At 45.0% G+C, this 20,373-nt stretch overlaps 1 protein-coding gene across 1 annotated transcript; it reads left to right on the plus strand.

Annotated features, from left to right (window-relative positions):
- Positions 1-119: 119 nt before the first annotated feature.
- Positions 120-19,572, plus strand: LOC310745766 (serum paraoxonase/arylesterase 2-like). The gene is made up of 9 exons (XM_083578821.1): positions 120-254; positions 7,726-7,796; positions 10,646-10,701; positions 11,803-11,968; positions 13,098-13,224; positions 13,861-14,061; positions 16,672-16,753; positions 17,219-17,347; positions 17,760-19,572. The coding sequence occupies exons 1-9, from the start codon at positions 181-183 to the stop codon at positions 17,916-17,918; spliced, it is 1,065 nt and encodes a 354-aa protein (XP_083434947.1). The 5' UTR covers positions 120-180; the 3' UTR covers positions 17,919-19,572.
- Positions 19,573-20,373: the final 801 nt, after the last annotated feature.

The raw sequence follows: 20,373 nt of genomic DNA on the forward strand, positions 1-20,373 counted from the left end.
GAGGGCAGGGCAGCCCCAGACGCGTCTCTTCGGGGCTGTAGTCACTCTCTTGGCTCGGCGGGGCGGTTTCGCGCAGGTGGGAGGCGCTGCCGAGTCCGCGGCTTAATCCGAGGCGGGCGGGGAAACTTCCTGTTGAATTTGCCGGCTGACAGTCGCCTGCGGACCGTCGGGGGCTGAGCCATGGGGAAGCTGCTGGCACTCGCTGTCGTCGGGGTCCTGGGCGCCCTGATCGGGGAAAGGCTGATGGGATTTCGGTAAGTTGCTCCCTCGGCGCCGCGCTCGGCTTGTTTACTGGCGAAGTAATCCCCGGGTGGGGGACTCGCTCCGGGAGTTCATCGCGTTCAGATGGAGGTTCACTCCGCATAGGATCGGGCTGCCCCGATTGCCTTTAACCCTCTTGCGGGGCTGGAGGGAGGAAGCGAGGCGCAAAAGGAGGCGCAGGCAGGCGTTAGATCCAACTGTGCTCTTTGGTTTGGGGATCCGCCGTTCGGTTCCCTTTCGCCCCCTCGCTCGCTCACGGTGCCATCCTGCGATTTCAGTGGCGCGCTTTACTGCCAGGGAAAACGTGGGCAGCAGCAGCAGCAGGATCGCAGCCGAAAGCTGGTCCCTGGCGGGGCTCTCTTCGGAGTTAGGAGCCATAGGATCGCGCTGCAAGTGGCTGGGACTCTGCAGCCTCCTCTGCTGCGCGTTTAGAAGGAAACGCAGCAGCAAAAGCGTAAATTTTGGGGCCGTCTGATCCAGGCGTTAAAAAAGAAAAGAAAAAAACGGTTCCTAAGACGTGTGATTCAAAACTGAGGGAGCTCGCTGCTTTCCTGGCTTCTGGCCCTCTTGTTTTGAAGAGAAGAGTTCAGGACGAACTGCCTTGTTGGGCCCTGGGAAAGTTTCCTCCGTTAAATTAGGTTAGAACGTGGTGGGGGTTCGGCTGGAAGCCGCGACCCTTTGTTTAGCCGTAGCGCCTAGATTCTCTGGGCAAGATACATAATGTCATCTCAATGTCTTCTGCCCCTCCTAAAATAGCGGGTCGGCTGCTGCTTGCTTGCATCTCATCCCTGCTGTGGGCAGAACAAGGCACTGAGGCTCTCTTTGTTTCCCAAAGAATGGAAGTGGGGGGAGGGGAGGGGATGCTTAACTCATTATCTGCCAGTTTCCCCAATTTTAACAGGTTCTTCTTCTCACTTCCTCCCCTTGGGCTCCAGAATTTGAAAGTAAGCCCAGCTGGTAGGGAAATGGCCTCTTCCTATCTGCTGGAGAGAATTGACAGCAATCCACCTAAAATTCAGTTTGGGGAAAGGGTTAAGCACTCCTCCTCCCCCAACACCCATTGCAACACGCAAGAAGCTACTCTACATTCATGAGGTTTGGGGAAGTGTCTTTGCTGCAACAATGTCAAGTTCTGCACTGACTAAGCTTTGCTGCTACTCCCATTTGTGGCCCCCAATGAGCCAAGGCTGTTGCAAATGTACTTGTTTGCATCTTCTGCTCAACACATGTATGAGCGCAGCAAATCTTGAGTTTATATATGCGTACTTAATTTTATTTGTATGATGCCTTTCCGCAGTTTAAACCATGCCGAAGGCGGCTTACAGCCTGAAAAATACATGACTATGACATAACAAAGATAGTCATAAACAATAAATAAAAGATTAAAAAATGCACAACTATTTCCACCACATAAATCCCAAGATCTAAAATAAAGACATGGATAAAACCAGCAACAACCCCCCAACAGCACCCTAACCCAAGAGTTTGTTCAGCTTTTGCAGCTGGAGTCAGTCAAGCCAGCTGGAAAATGGCCAGCAAGGTAGGGAACAGGTCTTCAGGACTCACAGCCAAGATGGAGTGCAGTGGCGTAGCATGGGTTGTCAGCACCCGGGGCAAGGCAAGTAATTTGCGCCCCCTAACCCGTGGATTTGTGCCCCCTAACTCCCAGATGTTGCGCCCGGTGCGGCCGGCCCCCCCTGCACCCCCCACGCTACGCCACTGATGGAGTGTGCTTTAAGAGTGCTTTAAATGGATGAGAACACACACACTGTAAGTCTTGAGACTGCACCAAGCATTAAAAAGTGTTCTTATACAATTTTACAGGCATGGTGAACCATGGGAACTGTAGTTCGTTGTTGGAAATTGCTCTGTGCAGTCAGCACCCTTAGCAAACTACTGTTCCCAGTATTATTTGGGAAGAGTGCTTTAAATGTATGGTGTGGATATGACTGCCTCAGTCGTACATAAAGCTGGGGGTGGGTTAATAGGAGGGAAGTCTGGTTTTTAAGAGCAAAGGGGGCATACAGAAGGAAATGACAGGCCTTCCTTTTTCCTGTGGGTTACTTTCTCATGCACTTTTCCTTTAACTGGATTCCTGCGCTGGAAGTGGGAGTGCCTGGGCAAAAAATCACCAGTTTCATATTTCATATTACTTTGCAGGGCTGAGTTGCAGTTACTTATGTACTTTGTCTTGTGTTTGGAGTAATAAGACTCTCTGTTCTGGCTGAAGGACAAAGGTTGTTAAATGTCAACCTTCTGAATGGTGCATAAACGTAATATAAACTAATTATGAAGCCAGCATCTATTTTGGTTTATGAGTAAGCACTCTGCTAATTGGACAGTTAATTGGAAGGAAGAGGTTTGCGGTCCTCTGGGCTTGGTGCAGGGGGGGGTGGAGGGGAAGAAAAGGAATATCCATTTATTTGTTTTTAATTTTTGTCCCTGTTTCTTGATCTGCAGACGCTTTGCTCTGTGATACCCCTAGTGATCTGGCATGAATGCTCTTTGGTTCGCAAACTAACCTCTCGGTGTTAATGCACTCTTGTCAACAGCCAGTGACAACCTTCATTTCCAGTTTGACCAGGGAGCATAATTTGCAATAATGCTTGCCGTAGTTCTCTGTAGAGAATTAGTTGTTAAGACCTCTTGGTTGCAAATGTGTGGAATAAGGCAGCCAAACATCCTCAAACTTAAAACGTTCGCCTTAAAATGGGTCCCATTCATTTTAGTTCATTCATTACACTTGCATGTATGTTTGGGTTGCTAACTAGCTATCTCGCAGGATTACACATGGCGGAAAATTATAAAAGGGCATAATAAACAAACATAGCCAGGGAAACCTGCAGTTAAGGAGATAACAATGGCATCATATTTTACTTTTGTAAACCTGGACAGCAACAAGCAGTTTTCTTTTTCACACGACCAGCTACCCGCCTTCAGATAACAGTTTTATATGCTACACAATTTGGGTTTGAATGAGGAATATGGAGTTTCTCATTGCTCAGCAGTGGTGGGTAAGTGTACTGTTGTCACAGCTGGAATCAGCATAATTCAAATAGCTGCACATCAGTGATACTGAGGCCCCGTTATTCTGTTGCAAACTGCAGAGGGATCACATAGGCTTCCCACTCCAGCAGGAAGATATTAAGCCAAGACTGCATATTTGTGTTACTGATGAGAGCATTTATGCAAGAAGTAACTCCCGGTGCGTGTTCAGAGGAAACAAAACCAGTTGTGCAAAATCCTTCCTAGCGAGGATGAACCGTATCAAAACACAATAAATATAATGGGGTGTTCATGGGGAGTTGAAAAGCGTTGCTGCAATACAAAAGATTTTTTAAAAAGGTTAGGATGCAAACATTCCTTACTAGGGTGAAGAACGAAGAGATGACACCCAGGTTTATTTCCAAGTAAATGTACAGTGGTACCTCAGGTTAAGTACTTAATTCGTTCCAGAGGTCCGTACGTAACCTGAAACTGTACTTAACCTGAAGCACCACTTTAGCTAATGGGGCCTCCTGCTGCTGCCGCACCGCGAGAGCACAATTTCTGTTCTTATCCTGAAGCAAAGTACTTAACCTGAAGCACTATTTCTGGGTTAGCAGTCTGTAACCTGAAGCGTATGTAACCTGAGGTACCACTGTACATTGAATCTTTGGTTAAAGTGCCATGGAAATGTACTGTATACTCATTTCAGGTTATTTACACTGTGACAAGAGGGCTTTGCAGTGCAAGCCTGCTATGTTGCAATCTTGCTAACACAGCAGTAAAGTGGAGGTAGATATTGAAGTTGTAAAAAAAAAAAAAAAAGAATTGGGGCAAGGCAAAGGGATCGCAACTGTTATCTAGAGACTGCTGTGCAATAGAGCATTGGCAGCCATAGTTTTGTCTGTTGTATTCTATTAATGTAGTCCTTCCAGCAGATAGCAATGTTAGGAATCCCTGGAAGTATTTTCTGTGAAATATTTATTGAGACATCATCAGGGACTCCTGTGTGAGGAAGCATAGCTCTTCTCAGCTAATCTGCATGGAAGCAGGTCGTGTCGCTTGGTGGGTGAGAGAGAGAGAAATTGTGGGGAGGACCTGCCCACTTCTGCTCTGACCCCTTGGGGAGCTGGCAGTAGGTAACTGCAGACCTCAGGCCAGAAATGGCTAGCCACCGCTGATTTAAACCATATCTGACAGCTGTCCATCCAATTCCTTCTTGAAACTTCTAGGGGGGAAATTCCACAGAGTCCTCCATTGCCTAATTGAACTGAACCAGGAGGTTCCCCCCCCCCCCAGACAGCCATTGTAAGAGCACAGTTGACTGGGAAGATCTCTTGTGCAAGCCCCACTAAATTGAAAGCAAGCTGTGCAGGAGTACCCTTCTGTAGCTTCCATTCATTGCAGTGAGGTAGAAGATCTTTCCTCTTGGGTTGTACCCTAAGCGATCATTGTTGTAACCTGAGCCCACCATATTTTGCCTGTCCTTTAGGTGATCTGATATTGCCTTGTCCAGTCTGCCCTTGGGCAATCTCTTTAAATATTTGAGAAGTTTTCCCTTTAAACCATTGATTGTCCAAAACAAACATTTTCCAAGTCTTTCAATGTAGTTTGTTCCAACTGCTTGAGCCACAAAGCTCACTAGCATCAGCCACCTCGGTCTAACATGTCTCACAGGGTTGATATCTCTTCATTTAAAGCACAATTGGAGCACATTATTTCCTTCAAAGAATTCTGGGCACTGTAGTTTGTTAAGGGTTCCTGGGAATTGTAACTTTGTGATGGGTAGACTACCATGCCCAGAATTATCTGAGGAAAAGAATGAGCTTCCAATGTGCTTTAGCGTTCTACTGTGTCCACAGGGTTACACTGAAACAAGCACAGGTTGGATTGTCACCATTTGCATTGCTCATACCTGAATTATCTCTGCTGGTTGCTACCACTCAAACTGTGGAGACCAAATAAATCAAAAAATTATTTGTCCAGAGGCACCTTAGAGACCAACTAAGTTGGTTCTGGGTGGAAAGCTTATACCCAGAACAAACTTAGTTGGTCTCTAAGGTGCTACTGGACAATTTTTTAATTTATTTCGACTGCTTCAGACCAACAAGGCTACCTACCTGAATCTAAAAGTGTGGAGACCAAAAGCTGCAGTTGGACCTAGGCAGTGAATGCAGTCCAAAGTGCCAACGCTCTTTCTTGTGCATTGGCATAAAAATGCCAATTAACTGTGGCTTTCCATTTCCCAAGAGATCTTCAATGAGATATTGTACACAACATGCATTTAAAGCACATTTCCCCCTGCCCCAAAGCATCCTGGGAACAGTAGTTTGGCAAGTGTACTGGGAAGTGCAGCTTTGTGAGGGATAAACTACAGTTCCCAGGAATCTTCAGGGTGTGTGTGTGTGCTTTTAATATGCTTTAAATGTATGGTGTGCACCTGAACTGTCTAACCTGAATGTGATTCACCACCCAAGCGGAAATTTGTTCTGCAATAAAAGGAAAGTCATATAATCACTGCCATTGCTGGCAATCTTTTAATTATGTTAATTCAAAGAGAGTAAAATTTCAGTTTGCATCAGCTTGCCCTATTTAGCTTTCTTGTTTTACTTTTGTTTATTTAGTAGACAAAGCTATTTTTGTGTGTGGAAACTTTCACAATTTGCTGTTGGCACCCATTCATTGCTACAAATGAAGCTGAAAATATTTGGGGCAGGGAGTGGGGAGGTATGGAAAACACTCTGCCCTACATGACTGCTACCAAGTGAGATGGTTCTTTAGTTTAAAGCAGGCTTCCTCAACCTCAGCCCTCCAGATGTTTTTGGCCTACAACTCCCATGATCCCTAGCTAGCAGGACCAGTGGTTAGGGATGATGGGAATTGTAGTCTCAAAACATCTGGAAGGCCGAGGTTGAGGAAGTCTGGTTTAAAGCCTTTTCAAAGGTCCTTTAATACATGCATTTGACGGCATAACATGCAATAAAGCTAAGCAGGGTGTGGCTGATTCCTCCTACCTTTCCCAAGTTTTCCTAGCTTCCAAATCATGTTTTCAATGGCACTATTAAGTCAATACTGATGGTGTTGCATATTCAGCGGTGAGCGTTGGGGAACAGGGCGACACCACAATAACAGAGGTGTTTCCTTTGCTACTGCTGCTGGGAGCTGAGCTTAGCACCATATCTTTCAATCATCTGCTCACCATGCTGCAAACTTTTGGGAAAGATAAAGGCAGACATGGGTGTGTGGTGTACTGACATGTCCTAAAAGGATTCCCCCCCGCAACGGTTCCACATAGTTACCTCATTGGCTTCAAAAAGGCAGTTCTAGCCTCTGCAACAGAAAACATCTGGGTCTCCTTAAAACAATGGCAACTCATACAGTCATGAAATCGAGGGGCATGATAGTTCTTGGTTTTGGAAGTGCTGGATGAAAAAGACACTCGGGCTTAGAACTGTTTTTGGTGTTGCTGCTTTTTTGGTAAGGCCCAGTGTCTTAAAAAAGACTTGACACATGGAAGAAAGAAGGAATGGGAGGGAGAAGGGAGGGGAAAAACAAGCTCCATTACAAGTTATTAAAGTTAAAGCCAGTGTCAGTTGCAGTTCTGACTGTCCTGCCCTCATTAAAGAGCAGTCCTTTCCCTGAAGCACTCTTCTGTGTGATGCACTGCACACACACACACACACACACACACACACACCCTGGTGATGGCTTAGTATCTAAGCCAAGGGTAGGCAACCTAAGGCCCGGGGGCTAGATAGCCGCCTCAGTCCGGCTTGCGGATGGTCCAGGAATCAACGTGTTTTTACATGAGTAGAATGTGTGCTTTTATTTAAAATGCATCTCTGGGTTATTTGTGGGGCATAGGAATTCGTTCATCCCCCCCCCCAATATAGTCCGGCCCACCACATGGTCTGAGGGACGGTGGACCGGCCCACAGCTGAAAAAGGTTGCTGACCCCTGATCTAAGCCTTCAGTCCTCTACCCACTTAGCCGAGAACAAGCCTTGTTGACATAATTTTGAGTAGACATGTCTAGGACTGCTCTGCAAGACTCAAGGCATTTCTGGATTAATCATGCCATTTATATCCAGTTTATACTGACTGAGCCGGTGGGAGGGAAGCTCACTGGAAGCAGGGAGCATTCCATTCCAGCCAAAGGAGGTATAAGTGTCATCTGAATGGAGGTAGAATTTGGCAATGAACCCATCAGAAAAGCTATAGGGAGGAATGCATGCACCAAAGCCCTTTAGGGAGAGGGGCACAATGCATTTAAATGTGAATAGTTGACCAGTCTGAGCCCAAGGTACCAGTTCTGGGGAGCAAACGCAAGAGAGGGTTGTTCTCTTTGCCCTGTGAGTGGGCTTCCTGGAGGCATCTGATGGGTCACTGTGGCCGGCAGGATGCTGGACTAGATAGGGCAGATTTTGCTCTCCCATATTTCCCATTTTAAGTCTACGTTTATATTTGCTTTCTCCTCCAGACATAGATTGTGTGCCTCGCGAGAATATAAACCGAAGCGGCTTCCAAACTGCCACCTTATAAAAGGAATTGGTAGGTCTCCTGCATGCTTTTGTTTGCGTTTATTCCCTCCGAATTCTCTTTTCTCCATCCTTTCTATGCCTATTTAAACAAGCCCTCTTTCCAGAGGGATTTACATCGTCTCAATTTTTGTACTTGGTTTTGTTTTTAGAGGCGCTTCATTAGTATTATTGTTACGTAAATAGTATTTATATGGAATTGTGCAGAAAAGAACAGAGATTGGGTCTGCAAGCTGGTTGTGAAAACTAAATTGGGTATCTTCAGCCTTCTCAGACTCATGTTTAATTCCAAGATCCATTTGGGGACCTATTTCCTATTTTTCTTACCATATATTTCCATGCATGATAGTCGTGCTCCTGTTGCATCCCACCTTGGGTCAGGCTGCAGCCCACCAGTTGAAGACCAGTGAAGTAAATGACCATGCAGGGACCTTAGCTCAATTAGTGGAAGGCATTCTTTGCATTATTACTATTATTGTTGATTTACTAATTGCCTTCTAAAACACCGTCTCAAGGCAATTTACGATAATTAAAAGCCGTTAAAGGCACAAAGCAAAAGACACATTTAGAACAAGACTTAAAACCCTAACAGATAGGCTTTTGTGGTAAAGACCCATTCATTCAGCTGGCATGCCAAGCAGCCCAGGGCTGATACCTGATATTTCCAGTTTAAGCCCTTCTACAGGAGGCTCTGAAGAAGCATCCCTGAATGGGATGCTGGCTGAGGCTGATGGTAGTTGTAATCTAGCAACCTTGGCACAAATCAGCCACCTCTGGTGTAGACGATACACAGTCTTGATTAGGCCGCTTCCTATGATATTTTGTGTTTATTTACTTAGTCGCACACTTGAAATCCAGGGGGAACTAGTACTCTGTAAATGCTTACCCTTTCTTAAAACCACCAGAGTACCAATTTAAACCGACACTCTTGAATTGGCCCTCTGCAATCCTCTTGGATCTGCTGGCAACATGCCTTAGACAGGGACGGATTCTGGAAGCTGTCGGGGACACGATTGACTCAAGAGATGTTGAAATGACAGCTGAAGTTGTTCCTGTCTCACATCAATAATGTAATCAAATGATGAGAGTTGGCATATGCCAAAAGTATACAGTACTGGGGATGGGACTCCTCTCTAAATTGTCATTCCCTCAACGCCTTCCAGATGTTTTGGGCTACAACTCACATCACCCCCAACTTTTAGCCATGCTGCCTGGGGTGGATAAGACTGGTAGTTCAAAACATCTGGAGGGTGCCATGTTAGGGAAGCCTGCTCTAAGCTGTAGTTCTTGTACAGAGGCTCAAAGATTTGGTGCAGTTGTTGCAAGCTTGACCTAAGGTAAGGATTGAGCAATGCATTCTTCCTTAGTGGCTGAGGCCAGCTGCACACTCTATGCAGCAAACATAGTTTTTGTGTGTGCATTGGTCATAGCTGTCAACGTTTTCCATTTTTTAAGGGAAATTCCCTTATTCCAAATAGGATTCCTCGCAAGAAAAGGGAAAAGTTGACAGCTATGACATTGGTATTGCCACAGATACACCCTTATGCACACGCCTGAGGACCCTGTCTCTGAAGATTCCTCCACTTCTGAATGCATGTTTCCCCCACTTTCCATGTTTGCTGAGGAAACACCAATCTACATGCAGCAGCTGTGTTTGCCACAAAATATTATTTTTTTTGGCTATGTTTTTTATCCCATGTTTTCCTCCAATGAGATCATGGTGGCATGCACTCTTCCTTCCCCTTTTTAAAATCTTTTGCAACAACCCTGTGAAGTAGGTTGACCTAACAGACGGTGACTGGCTGAAGATAACCCAGAGAGTTTAGCCTGGGCCTTCCAAGTCCTAGTTTTGACATTCCAATCATTACAGGTTCTGTTACCAAGGTGAGCTACACCTAGCGCGAGTCCCTTACAAGTTCAAATTCTTCTATAACTAGTAATTCTTGGCAGTAAAAGAACACTGAAATATTTATTTTATTTTATTTTAGCACTGTGGTTTGCTCTGTATGGACTGATATTTAGGTGTTCCATTATTTTTTTGTTCTGGCAAAACCACAATAATAATGCCTTCAGTATTGAATACTACCAGACTTCCCATACCCCTTATTTCAGAAGGCAGGCTGTTTGCAGGGTGTGGCAGGGATGAGTGTTTTCCAGGGCCCTGAGATTAGCAGAGGGTCTGCTGCCTGTTCTTTCAACTCTTGACAAGAAAGTCAGATATTGCCTAAGGGGTTTATCAGTGTGTGCCTCAGCTAAGTTCAGGGAGCCTACTGAGGGTGCTGAGTCAGCATCGCTGGAGGGTGATATTCTGAGCACGCTGGCATTGTGTGCCAGCAAGAGAGAGTTGAACTTGTGCACGATAAGAGCTGTAACAAGTTGTGTGCTCCTAATGCCAATGCAGAGCAAACATGTCAGCAGATAGAGCCAAGCCCTGAGATCTTCACAAGAGCCTTGGCCTACGCAACACGCCCTCCCCCTGGCACATTTCCCAGCTGAAGGTTAGCTAGCCTCTAAGCCATTCCTCTCCATTGCATTTGCTTTTTGTGGATGGGCAAAGATCACCATAGCAACCAGAGCCTTTTGCAGCTTCCAGCCGCAGATAAAAGAGAATTTAGCATTGGCCCAGCTTGTCGCCTCTGAATTCCTGTCTCTCCTTGGTGTGGGGTTCTGAGTAACAGTTCAGTGGGGCTGTTCTCTCATTGCTTCCATGGTGCATGTTTCTTACACACGTGTAAGGTGCAACGGCCCGACTCAGAATAATGCAGTCTATGTCCCAGTACTTTAAAAGAAGCAACCTTGTACTCTACTGCATTGTATGGATGTGTCTGAGCGAGATTTTTCTTTTTTCTTTTTCCTTTGCAGAAACTGGCTCGGAAGATATCGACATACTTCCTAATGGCCTGGCTTTCATTAGTTCTGTAAGTTATCCCAGCAGGCTTGTCTTTCAGGGAAGGCTGGGCTTGTGTTCGCAATGCACCGAAGGAATACTTGAAAATTGCAGGCCAGATCTATTCCCACACAAACACAACCCTTGTTTTCAACAGAATGCCTTTCACGCTGTACGTAACTGGGCAGAATGCAGGGGTGCTCATTAGAGACTGATGGTTAAAGGGTGCATGAGTGGGCATGAAGATTAGGTCACCATTACTAGTCTTCCCCCACCACCCCAGCATGCTAAGAAGCTAAAAGCTACTTAGTAGTCAATCAATCAATCAATCAATCAATCAGTCAGTCAATCAAAGCCTTCTCCCAAGTGGACTGGTGCAGCAGGGCTGAGTCCCCCCCTACATGGTTTCTCTACTTACCACACAGTAAGGTTTCTCTTACCACACAGTAAGGCATTGAGGGATACTGTAATCCATCTATTGGTGGAATTTAGGGGAAGCCCTAATAAACCTGGACTATATAGCTATTTTGGGACGCGGGTGGTGCTGTGGGTTAAACTACAGAGCCTAGGACTTGCCAATCAGAAGGTCAGCGGTTCGAATCCCCGCAACGGGGTGAGCTCCCGTTGCTCGGTCCCTGCTCCTGCCAACCTAGCAGTTCGAAAGCACGTCAAAGTGCAAGTAGATAAATAGGTACCACTCTAGTGGGAAGTTAAACAGCATTTCCGTGCGCTGCTCTGGTTCGCCAGAAGTGGCTTAGTCATGCTGGCCACATGACCCGGAAACTGTACGCCGGCTCCCTCGGCCAGTAAAGCGAGATGAGCGCCGCAACCCCAGAGTCGGTCATGACTGGACCTAATGGTCAGGGGTCCCCTTTACCTTTACATAGCTATTTTAAAGCAGCGATGGCTAACCTGTGGCCGCCTGGCTGTTGCCGGACAGGAGCTCCCATCAAACCCAGCCGGTGCAGCCCATGGTGAGGGATGATGACAATTGTGGTTCAGCAACATTTGGAGGACCACCGCGTAGCATTTCAGTGACTATCCAAGGAAAACAGATGAGTTATGAAAACTTCTCTCTGAGATCTTCCTAACCCTTCATGTGACAAAAGGCCTGCTTTCTTTGTTTGTAAAGGGTTTGAAATACCCCGGGATAGTATCGCTTGCCCCTAATAAAAGGGGAGAAATACTTCTTATGGATCTAAAAGAAGACAATCCTCGACCTGTTGAGCTGAGAATCAGCCGGGGGTTTGATCTGGCATCCTTTAACCCTCATGGGATCAGCTTATATATCGGTGATGGTAAGTAGATTTGCCCATAAGGAAGGCTGATAAAATAGTATTTATTCTGTTTATTGTTTCACATCTATAGCCATTCCTTCCTCTCCAAAGGGAGCTCAGGATAGCTGATAACAATAAAATGGAATGAAACAATTCAGAACAACATATCATATCATATCATATCATATCATATCATATTATATTATATTATTATACAGAGCAGTTTAAACCAGGAGAATGTCATGAAACTCTTGGCTAAAGCCCTGGATAATTTTATTTTTTAAACGTTGTTGCACATTTCCTGAAATCAGGTAAAAGGGGGGACTGCCTGATTTCCCTTGGGAAGGAGTTCCATAGCTGGGGTGCTGCCTCCAAGAATGCCCTATAGACCAGGAATGGCCAAACTTGGCCCTCCAGCTGTTTTGGGACTACAATTCCCATCCTCCCTGACCACTGGTCCTGTTAGCTAGGGATTATGGGAGTTGTAGTCCCAAAACAGCTGGAGGGCCCGGTTTGGCCATGCCTGCTATAGACCAAGGATGGGGAACCTGTGGCACTCCAGATGCTGTTGGACTCCAATTTCCATAATCTCTGACCGCTGCCTGTTCTGGCTGGAGCTGATGAGAGTTGCCGTCCTGTAATATCTGAAGAACCGCAGGTTCTCTATACCTGAAATGTTGTTGAATGTTCCCATGTGCTTAGCTTTAAAAGTGCTTAGCATTGGCTCGTGACTTCAGTTTTAGATGCACATCCGAAAGAATGGTAGTATGCTCAAGTTGTTTCTGTATGTAGGCTTGACTGCGGGTTGCAAACTGGAGGTTGCAGTGGTCATAGGAGATGATATCTGTTTGCTTCTGTGCAGGCCCTGGAATCCTGCAGGTATGAGAGGGGGAATGTAGGGGAAGGAACATGCAGGAGACAGCATGGCCATCACATCCTTCCACTTAAAGATTTGATGGAAATGGGCACAGCATACATACGGATTGTGTTTTGACAGTGGAGTGCAGTAGCCTCTCTCAGTTACATTAGGAGATCCCTAGACGGGGCAGCTGCTGAGAGCTGCTTCATTTCCCCGTATACATTCTCCATAAGTTCACTCATACTTCATTGCTTGTTTTGTCAGACTCATTCAGTTTTTGCCTTTCCCTAGATGACACTGTGTACCTCTTCGTCGTAAATCACCCGCATCAGAAGTCAACGGTGGAGCTATTTAAATTCGTGGAGGACGACAATTCTCTGGTGCACTTGAAAACGATCAAACATGAGCTTCTGCCAAGGTATATAATATCTAAAACAATTCTGTTTCCTTTGAAGAGCCCGTTTTGATTTATGCAAAGCACTCTGCGCAATATGCAGAACAGCTACTTATTACTTGCAAGCTGGATCCGCAATGAAATGTTGCGCCATGCAGGGATTCTGCCCAGGGTTCCATTTTGCCCTCGGTTTTCAGTTGGTCAGCATTCCACACTCGCTGGGCATGTTCAGTCCTGATTAAGGGTTTTCTGCAGTTTTGTTTGTACTTCTGCAAGCTTCAGGTTCCCCACTGCCTGCCCTCCTGCACCCTGTGTTGGCTGATACCTCCCTCCTGTGTGTGGATGGTACCATTTTGTCCGAATAAGGTCTGGCACTCAAGGGAACTGAGATCACTCTTGGCTTGCATGATGGTATGGTATGCAATTGTGAATGCTCATACACAGACTTGTGCCTTCCATCAGCCCCAGCCAGCAAGGATGATAGGAGTTTTGTTCCAAGAAAATCAGGAGGACAACAAGTTAGGGAAGACAGGTGGAAAACTGAATAAGCCCGCCTGCCTGTAAACCTTGCCATGTCTGGTATACAACTTGCTATGTCTCTACATAGCAGCTTAGGTGACAACCGTATTTTTATTTACTCTTCTCCCTTTTTTGTCCTAGTGTGAATGATATTGTGGCTCTGGGTCCTGACAGTTTCTATGCCACCAATGACCACTATTTCACAGAGCTCATCTTGATCTACTTGGAAACATTCCTAGGCCTTACCTGGACAAATGTTGTCTACTACAGTCCGAAAGAAGTTAAAGAAGTGGCGTCAGGATTTTACTCTGCCAATGGCATTAACATTTCACCTGACGGGAAGTAGGTATCTTGCAGCTGGCATGACTTATACGCTGTAAAGGTATTTTTTTAAAAAATAATAATATTGCTCTCCTTTAGTCAATGCAGTCTTCAAGGAGGCTAACATAAATACAGGAAAGAGAGTTCAGATTTAAGCACAGTTTTTAAAAAACCCACATACATTACAACTAAAGAAAGAGCAGTGATGGGCAATAAATGTAAACAGCAGCCAGGGGGTCCTCATGATGCCTTGATATCTCTGATAACTTTTATCTTGGCAATAAAGTGAACAAACAGAAGGTACAACTCATTGTCTCTTGGTTTAAGCTGTAATTCATCTGAGTGTCTACATTGCACGATAGCATTTCACTGTTAATATTTAAATTGACTTATCTGGGTCTATGTTTGTACTAGCTTTGGGTCCCAGCCAGTGGATAGTAACCCTTCTTTACTCACATGAGTTATTTGGAGGGTTTTCCTCCTCTCCCCCCGGAAACCAATCTTCTACTGTACCAACTAAGGGAGGAATTCAACATAGTGCTAAGGAAATTTTCCACTGCTTTTCACTGACAGAGCGATCTGACCTCTCCTGCCCCAGCTGACAGGCTGTCCTCCTGTCATACACACCCCAGTCAGTGGGAAAGGAGGGGGAGGAGAGCTGAAATCCTTGTGTTGGCTTCTGCTGGTGGGACCAGTTAGTTGAACCCAGGCCCATGAAGAAGCTAGAGGAAGGCAGGACACACCTTGATAATCTTTTGCAAGTGTGGGGAACCTTTGGCCTTCTGGATATTGTTGAACTGCACCCCCTGTCCTCCTCACCGGCATAGATAGGGGTCAGGGATGAGAGATGTAGCCCAGCACATCTGGAGAGCCAAAGGTTTCCTACCACTGCTGCATGGAAAGCTTTTTCACTTGAGCTCCAAGCAGAAAATCCAAGAAATGCCTATGTGACTCTCACGGAGCATCTCTCACGGAGTTGGGTGGGTGGCAGTCCCTACAGTGGTCCTCTGAAATATACTCAGAGTCCTGTAGTGATTTCATGCTCTTTATTGCAGCTTGTAAAACAGTGATTGAATTGCCCCCCAGACCTCAGGCTTTTATATACATTATTTACACTGATTGGCTGATTCTGCTTCCCCCCTGGAGCCTGATTGGTCTTTTCCTGCAGGCCAATCAGTTGTTGCATATACCAGCCTAATAGGCTGATTAACTTCTTCCTGGAGCCTGATAGGTCTTCTCCTGCAAGCCAATCAGTTGTTGGTTGCATTCTAGGATCCTACTTGCCTATTGTTCTAGGATCCAAGGTTAGTACATAACATCCTCCATTGGTCCAAGCACATTGCGTTTTCCAGAGCTGTTTTTAGAACAGCGTCAAGCAGCAGAGTGGGTTGGTTCTTGTTGACATTAAAGTACTGACACTTTCTGCTTCTTTTCCAAACAGATGCTTCTTTTTAAAAAAGAAATCTGATGGGCACACGACTGTTTTTTAGTTGCTAGCCCTGCTTGCTAAACTAATGTGGTGTTTGTTTTCCTGAAATGTAATAACTAAAGTGCTAATGTCATACTTGACATCAACCTTAACGTGAAAATGAAGTGATGGATTAACTTTTAAATGTGCTAAATCAATGTGTGAGCAATGTGTGAATGATAAGGACTCTTCTCCCCACCCCACTCACATACTTCTATTTAGGTCAGAGAAATAAAATAACTATTTCTGAGATAATTGATAGTGGAGCCCCTCGCTCCCACCCCACCCCAAATGTACTAAGTGCACATTTCCCTGTTTGCATGAACTAGCCTTGCACCAGAACAGCCCCTCCTCTTTCCCCCTCTCAGCAAATCAAACGCTGTTGCGTCTGAATGGTTTGTTTGTGCAAACCATAGTTTGGCATGCAGAGTGCATGAGCCCACAATACTGTTCCAATCCAGAAAACAGTTGTTTGAGAACATGCTATCCAGTTGAGATGGGTTAGCAAGGATGAATATAGGGAGAACTGTCTGGTGGTTCTTCAGGATCTTTGGTTTCCTTGCTGTTTCGAAGAATACATAGGTAACATCCCATTTATTTAGTTATCCATTGCATTTATATACCGCCTTTCTGCCAAGACACCCAAAGCGGTTTGCAATCTTAAAGTACTAAGACAGATTATATAGCATGTAAAATTGAATCAGGGAAGGGACAGTCCAACTGGAGCAGTCCCCGGTGTTGCCTCAACCTAGGGATGAATCTCTAGGATCAGTTACCACAAGGCAAGGGTGGAGAATCTGTGGCCTTCCAGATGTTGTTGGACTTCCACCAGCCCAGCCAACATGGACAATGTTCAGGGATGGTAGAAGCTGGGAGCAGTTCATCAGCATCTGGAAGGCCACAGATTTCCCACCCCTGCCATAAGTAAACTTATTGCTATTTTAGGAATTTCCCAGAGGAAGGAAAGACTACACAAATTAGTATATCCCCCCACCTAAAAAAAAACCTTGGCACTGTAAATCACCAGGGCAGTCTGTTTTGAGCTCCTCTTATGAATGCATTCATGAAATATTTCATTGTGTTCCAAGCCAAAGTTATTTTCTTACCTGTAGCTAAAAAGGCATTCATGAAAGAGACTTTCACCTGTTTAATTTAATTTCAAGGTATGTCTATGTTGCTGACGTGTTCGGACTAAGCATTCACATCTTCGAAAAGCATGAGAATTTGAGTTTAACTCCTCTGAAGGTAAGCCATGGCCAGTTTAGAAATGAGACTAATGCAGGTATGCTGAATATCTGAAACAAACCACGGATTTTAGGCTGTTCTCCACACACACCCATTGATATTTTATGTTTAGAATGTGTGTGCATGCATACTCATCTGTTTGTTATCTTTAGTGAAGCCTTTGCAACCTGGATGCTTCTCATGTGTTATACTCCTCCTCCTCCTGTTTTAAATTTTGGAGATTTAATTTATGTTTTAAATTTTGCATATTGCTTACCTTATTGTTGTAAGCCACTTCGAGACATGGTGAAAAAGCATGGTGAAAAGCGATATGTACATTTTAAAATGTATAAATAAAAATAATTTTTTTAAGTGTGTTGTCAGGCAAACAATGCTAGCTATGGGTAAAAGAATGTATTTTCAACATTGCATATGTCAGCTGTAAGCTTTACTTACACATTGTGTGGTTTCTTCTGTGTGCTTCAGGTATTGCCAGTCGACACTCTAGTTGACAACATATCGGTCGATCCTTCCACTGGAGACCTTTGGCTGGGATGCCATCCGAATGGCATGAAACTCATCTCCCATGATCCAGAAAACCTTCCTGGTTCAGAGGTTAGTAGGAACTATTTTGGCAAGATGTGTGATAAAATGTGTGGAAGCTTTTCAGCCAGCATAAATGAGAGCATGGGTGATTGACTTTGTCCCTGTAGATGTTGTTAGGCTACTCTAGTCATCCCTGACCATCGGCTGTGCTGGTTTGGAGATGAAGTCCAACATCAATGGGGGTGGGGGACAGTAAGCCACTCTGGAATGAGATGGTATTCATCCTTAGCAAGAAGATTCTGCCTTAAATTTGACAGGAGGACCTTTTTAGTTCTTTAAACTTATTTTGAACAGTTTTCAGACCAAACTTGTGTTAATGTGGAATTTTTGAAGTAGTGACAGAAGGCAGCCTCATGACTCATTAGCACAGATTTTATAGCATGTGTCAGACTAGCTGATGTTATTCTTCACAATCTTTCAGGTCCTACGTATCCAGGGCATCCTTTCTGAGAAGCCTGTAGTCACCCAAGTGTATGTCGACGACGGGTCAATAATCCAGGGGTGCTCAGTTGCAAATGTATACGACAATCAGCTGCTTATCGGCACCGTGTTTCACAGAGCTCTTCGCTGTGAACTGTAGTTTGCTCATCCTGGACTTTGTCACAGCGGAAAAGGTCAGCCTTAATCTGAGCCAAGCTTCCTACCAGATGCAGTTCTCAAATGGCTAACTTCAAAACACTTTGCAATAAAAGTTGACAAGAATGTTCCTGGCCTTCCTCACCCACCACCCACTTCAAGAAGGAGGTAACACAAGAAAAAAATATGTTTTTTAAAAATGAAAGCAGCAACACTGGAAGATTATGTTGACTTCTTTTGACAGTGTAATTTAACAGAGAACCTCAAGTAATGCCTGCATCCATAAAGAAATGGATGCTAATTTGCAAATTTTCTGGATGACCATTGATGACTTTATTGGTGGGAGTGAGTGTTTTGTTGGTGGGGTGGGGGGGAATCAAAGATAATCCTTAATGACTAATTGATGCTGCTGCTTCTGGAGGATTTGGCTTTCATCTAAAAGGTTCCCAAGGACATTTGAGACCTCATGCATTCCGAGTTGCTCCTCTTCCTGTATCACCTTTTCCACTGTTAAGGAAATCTTTATACTTAGCAATTATGCCTTTCTGTCATTCCTAGGAAGAGGCACATTTAATGCCTGCTTCAAACGTGACCTGAAGAGGGATGGATCTGATTCCACTCCATCTATAGATACAGAGCTCTCACTCTCTCCCTCTCTTTTAAAAAGAGCAATAATTGCACCTATCAGCTGCCCCAAAGGAAGTGGAGATGGGTCTAAATCCATTCCCCACTCCTCTTTCTGAACATCTGATAGGTGTACTGTCTGCATTTTAAAACAAGAATTCCATGTGCCTCCCCAATAGCCGCACCCAGGAGAGGAACCATGTGCAGAGCAGCTATTGTCCCTCATCTGGCTAGGAATATGCAAGTGGAAGTCTGCTTTCCAACACACATGACACATAGCTGCGTTAGGGTTAGTATGACCAAACCTCTCTTTTTCTGAAAAGAGCACCATGCCACTGCCCTGCAGTGCTGTGGGATAATGTCCCCAAACCTCTTCTATATATTTGGAGAGAAGAAGCAGGTGAGCTCAGAGAGGGGAACACACTTTGCACCCGAAACGACCCAGGTTTGATTGCTGGCATCACCAGGTAAGCATGGGAGATTTCCCAGTTCTGAAATGCTGGCGAGCGCCTGCCATTCAGTGTAGACACTACTGAGCTCAATGGGCCCAGTGGTCTGACTGTATCTCTTTTCTTGGGTTCTTGCCCAAGCACCACCTTTTCAGCCCCAAATCACAGCTTGGGCTCACTTCACAGTTCACAAGTATAGAAAGTGTTTGTCCCACTGGCAGTTTGCTCATCGGATATCATCTGTGTCATCAAACAGCAGCAGAAGAAGCTGGGTAATGTCTTTCGAAGGGCAGAAGTCTGTTGGTTTTTCCTTTCTCCTTTCCTTTTGCAGGTGAGAAGGAGAAGTTCTTCCTCACCTTATTAGCAGTAGCCTGGCAATAACCTGGCAGAGAGCCTAGAACAAACTGTCACCTATGCAATCAACTTTATGCAAGGGGTATAATGCAGGGATATTGCAGTATGTTCTACTCTTATCGCAGAGGCTGATTTTTAACTTAAAAGTTGGCTGCCAAATGAATTGCTCAACTGTATAGATCAAGTCAATTAGGTTTCTTAATAAAGTAAATAAACAACTTTTCAAATGTTTTTGGGTTGTGCTGATCTCAGCCAAATGCATCCTATGGAAACTGCAATCACAGCAGTCTCTGAAAGTCAATCTCGAAGCTACTGGGTTGCCCATCACCCTACAGCAGGGGTCAGGAACCTCAAGCCCATGGACCAAATGTGTCCGTCCAGCCAAGCCTCTTTCACCCCCAGCCCTTCAGATCCTGCTGCTTCTCCCTTTGGCAGGCTCCTCAAGTGCTTTTGCCATGTGTGATATGTCCTTGAACTGTGGTCCAGCTGCTTGCGTGCCTGTACGGAGAAGTGGGTTCAGCACATGTAGACATCTCTGGTATTTGAATGCCTGGAACGTCACCTACTGTACCAAGGTAGAACTGCACATCGGTTGCACTGACCACTTTTTGCCACCGGCCCCACTTGCTTTTTTGCCACTGCCCCTACCCACTTTCTTGCTTCTGGCATTGCTCACCATTGGCATATAACCACTGGAAGGTTGCTCATTAGGAAATGCTGCCCATGGGCTAAAAAATGCCTTGCTCCACTATCCCAGAAAATGTGGCCATATCTACAACAAACCTCCCACCCATACTAGTATGGTTTTTGCATGATGATCAACATATCCTAACTTGTTCTGTTTAAATAGCTTTCTCCCCAGTTTCCAAGTGATTTGCTAGAAGGATAATACATTCTATAACAGGCTAAAAATGTTGTCTTCCAATTACTGCTTCTACTATTCAGGTAGGTAGCCATGTTGGTCTGATGTAATCAAAATAAATAAATAAAAAATTTAAAAAATTGTCCAGTAGCACCTTAGAGGCCAACTAC

This window comes from Podarcis filfolensis, assembly GCF_964270895.1.
Source record: "Podarcis filfolensis genome assembly, chromosome: 12".
Taxonomy (NCBI): Eukaryota; Metazoa; Chordata; class Lepidosauria; order Squamata; family Lacertidae; genus Podarcis; species Podarcis filfolensis.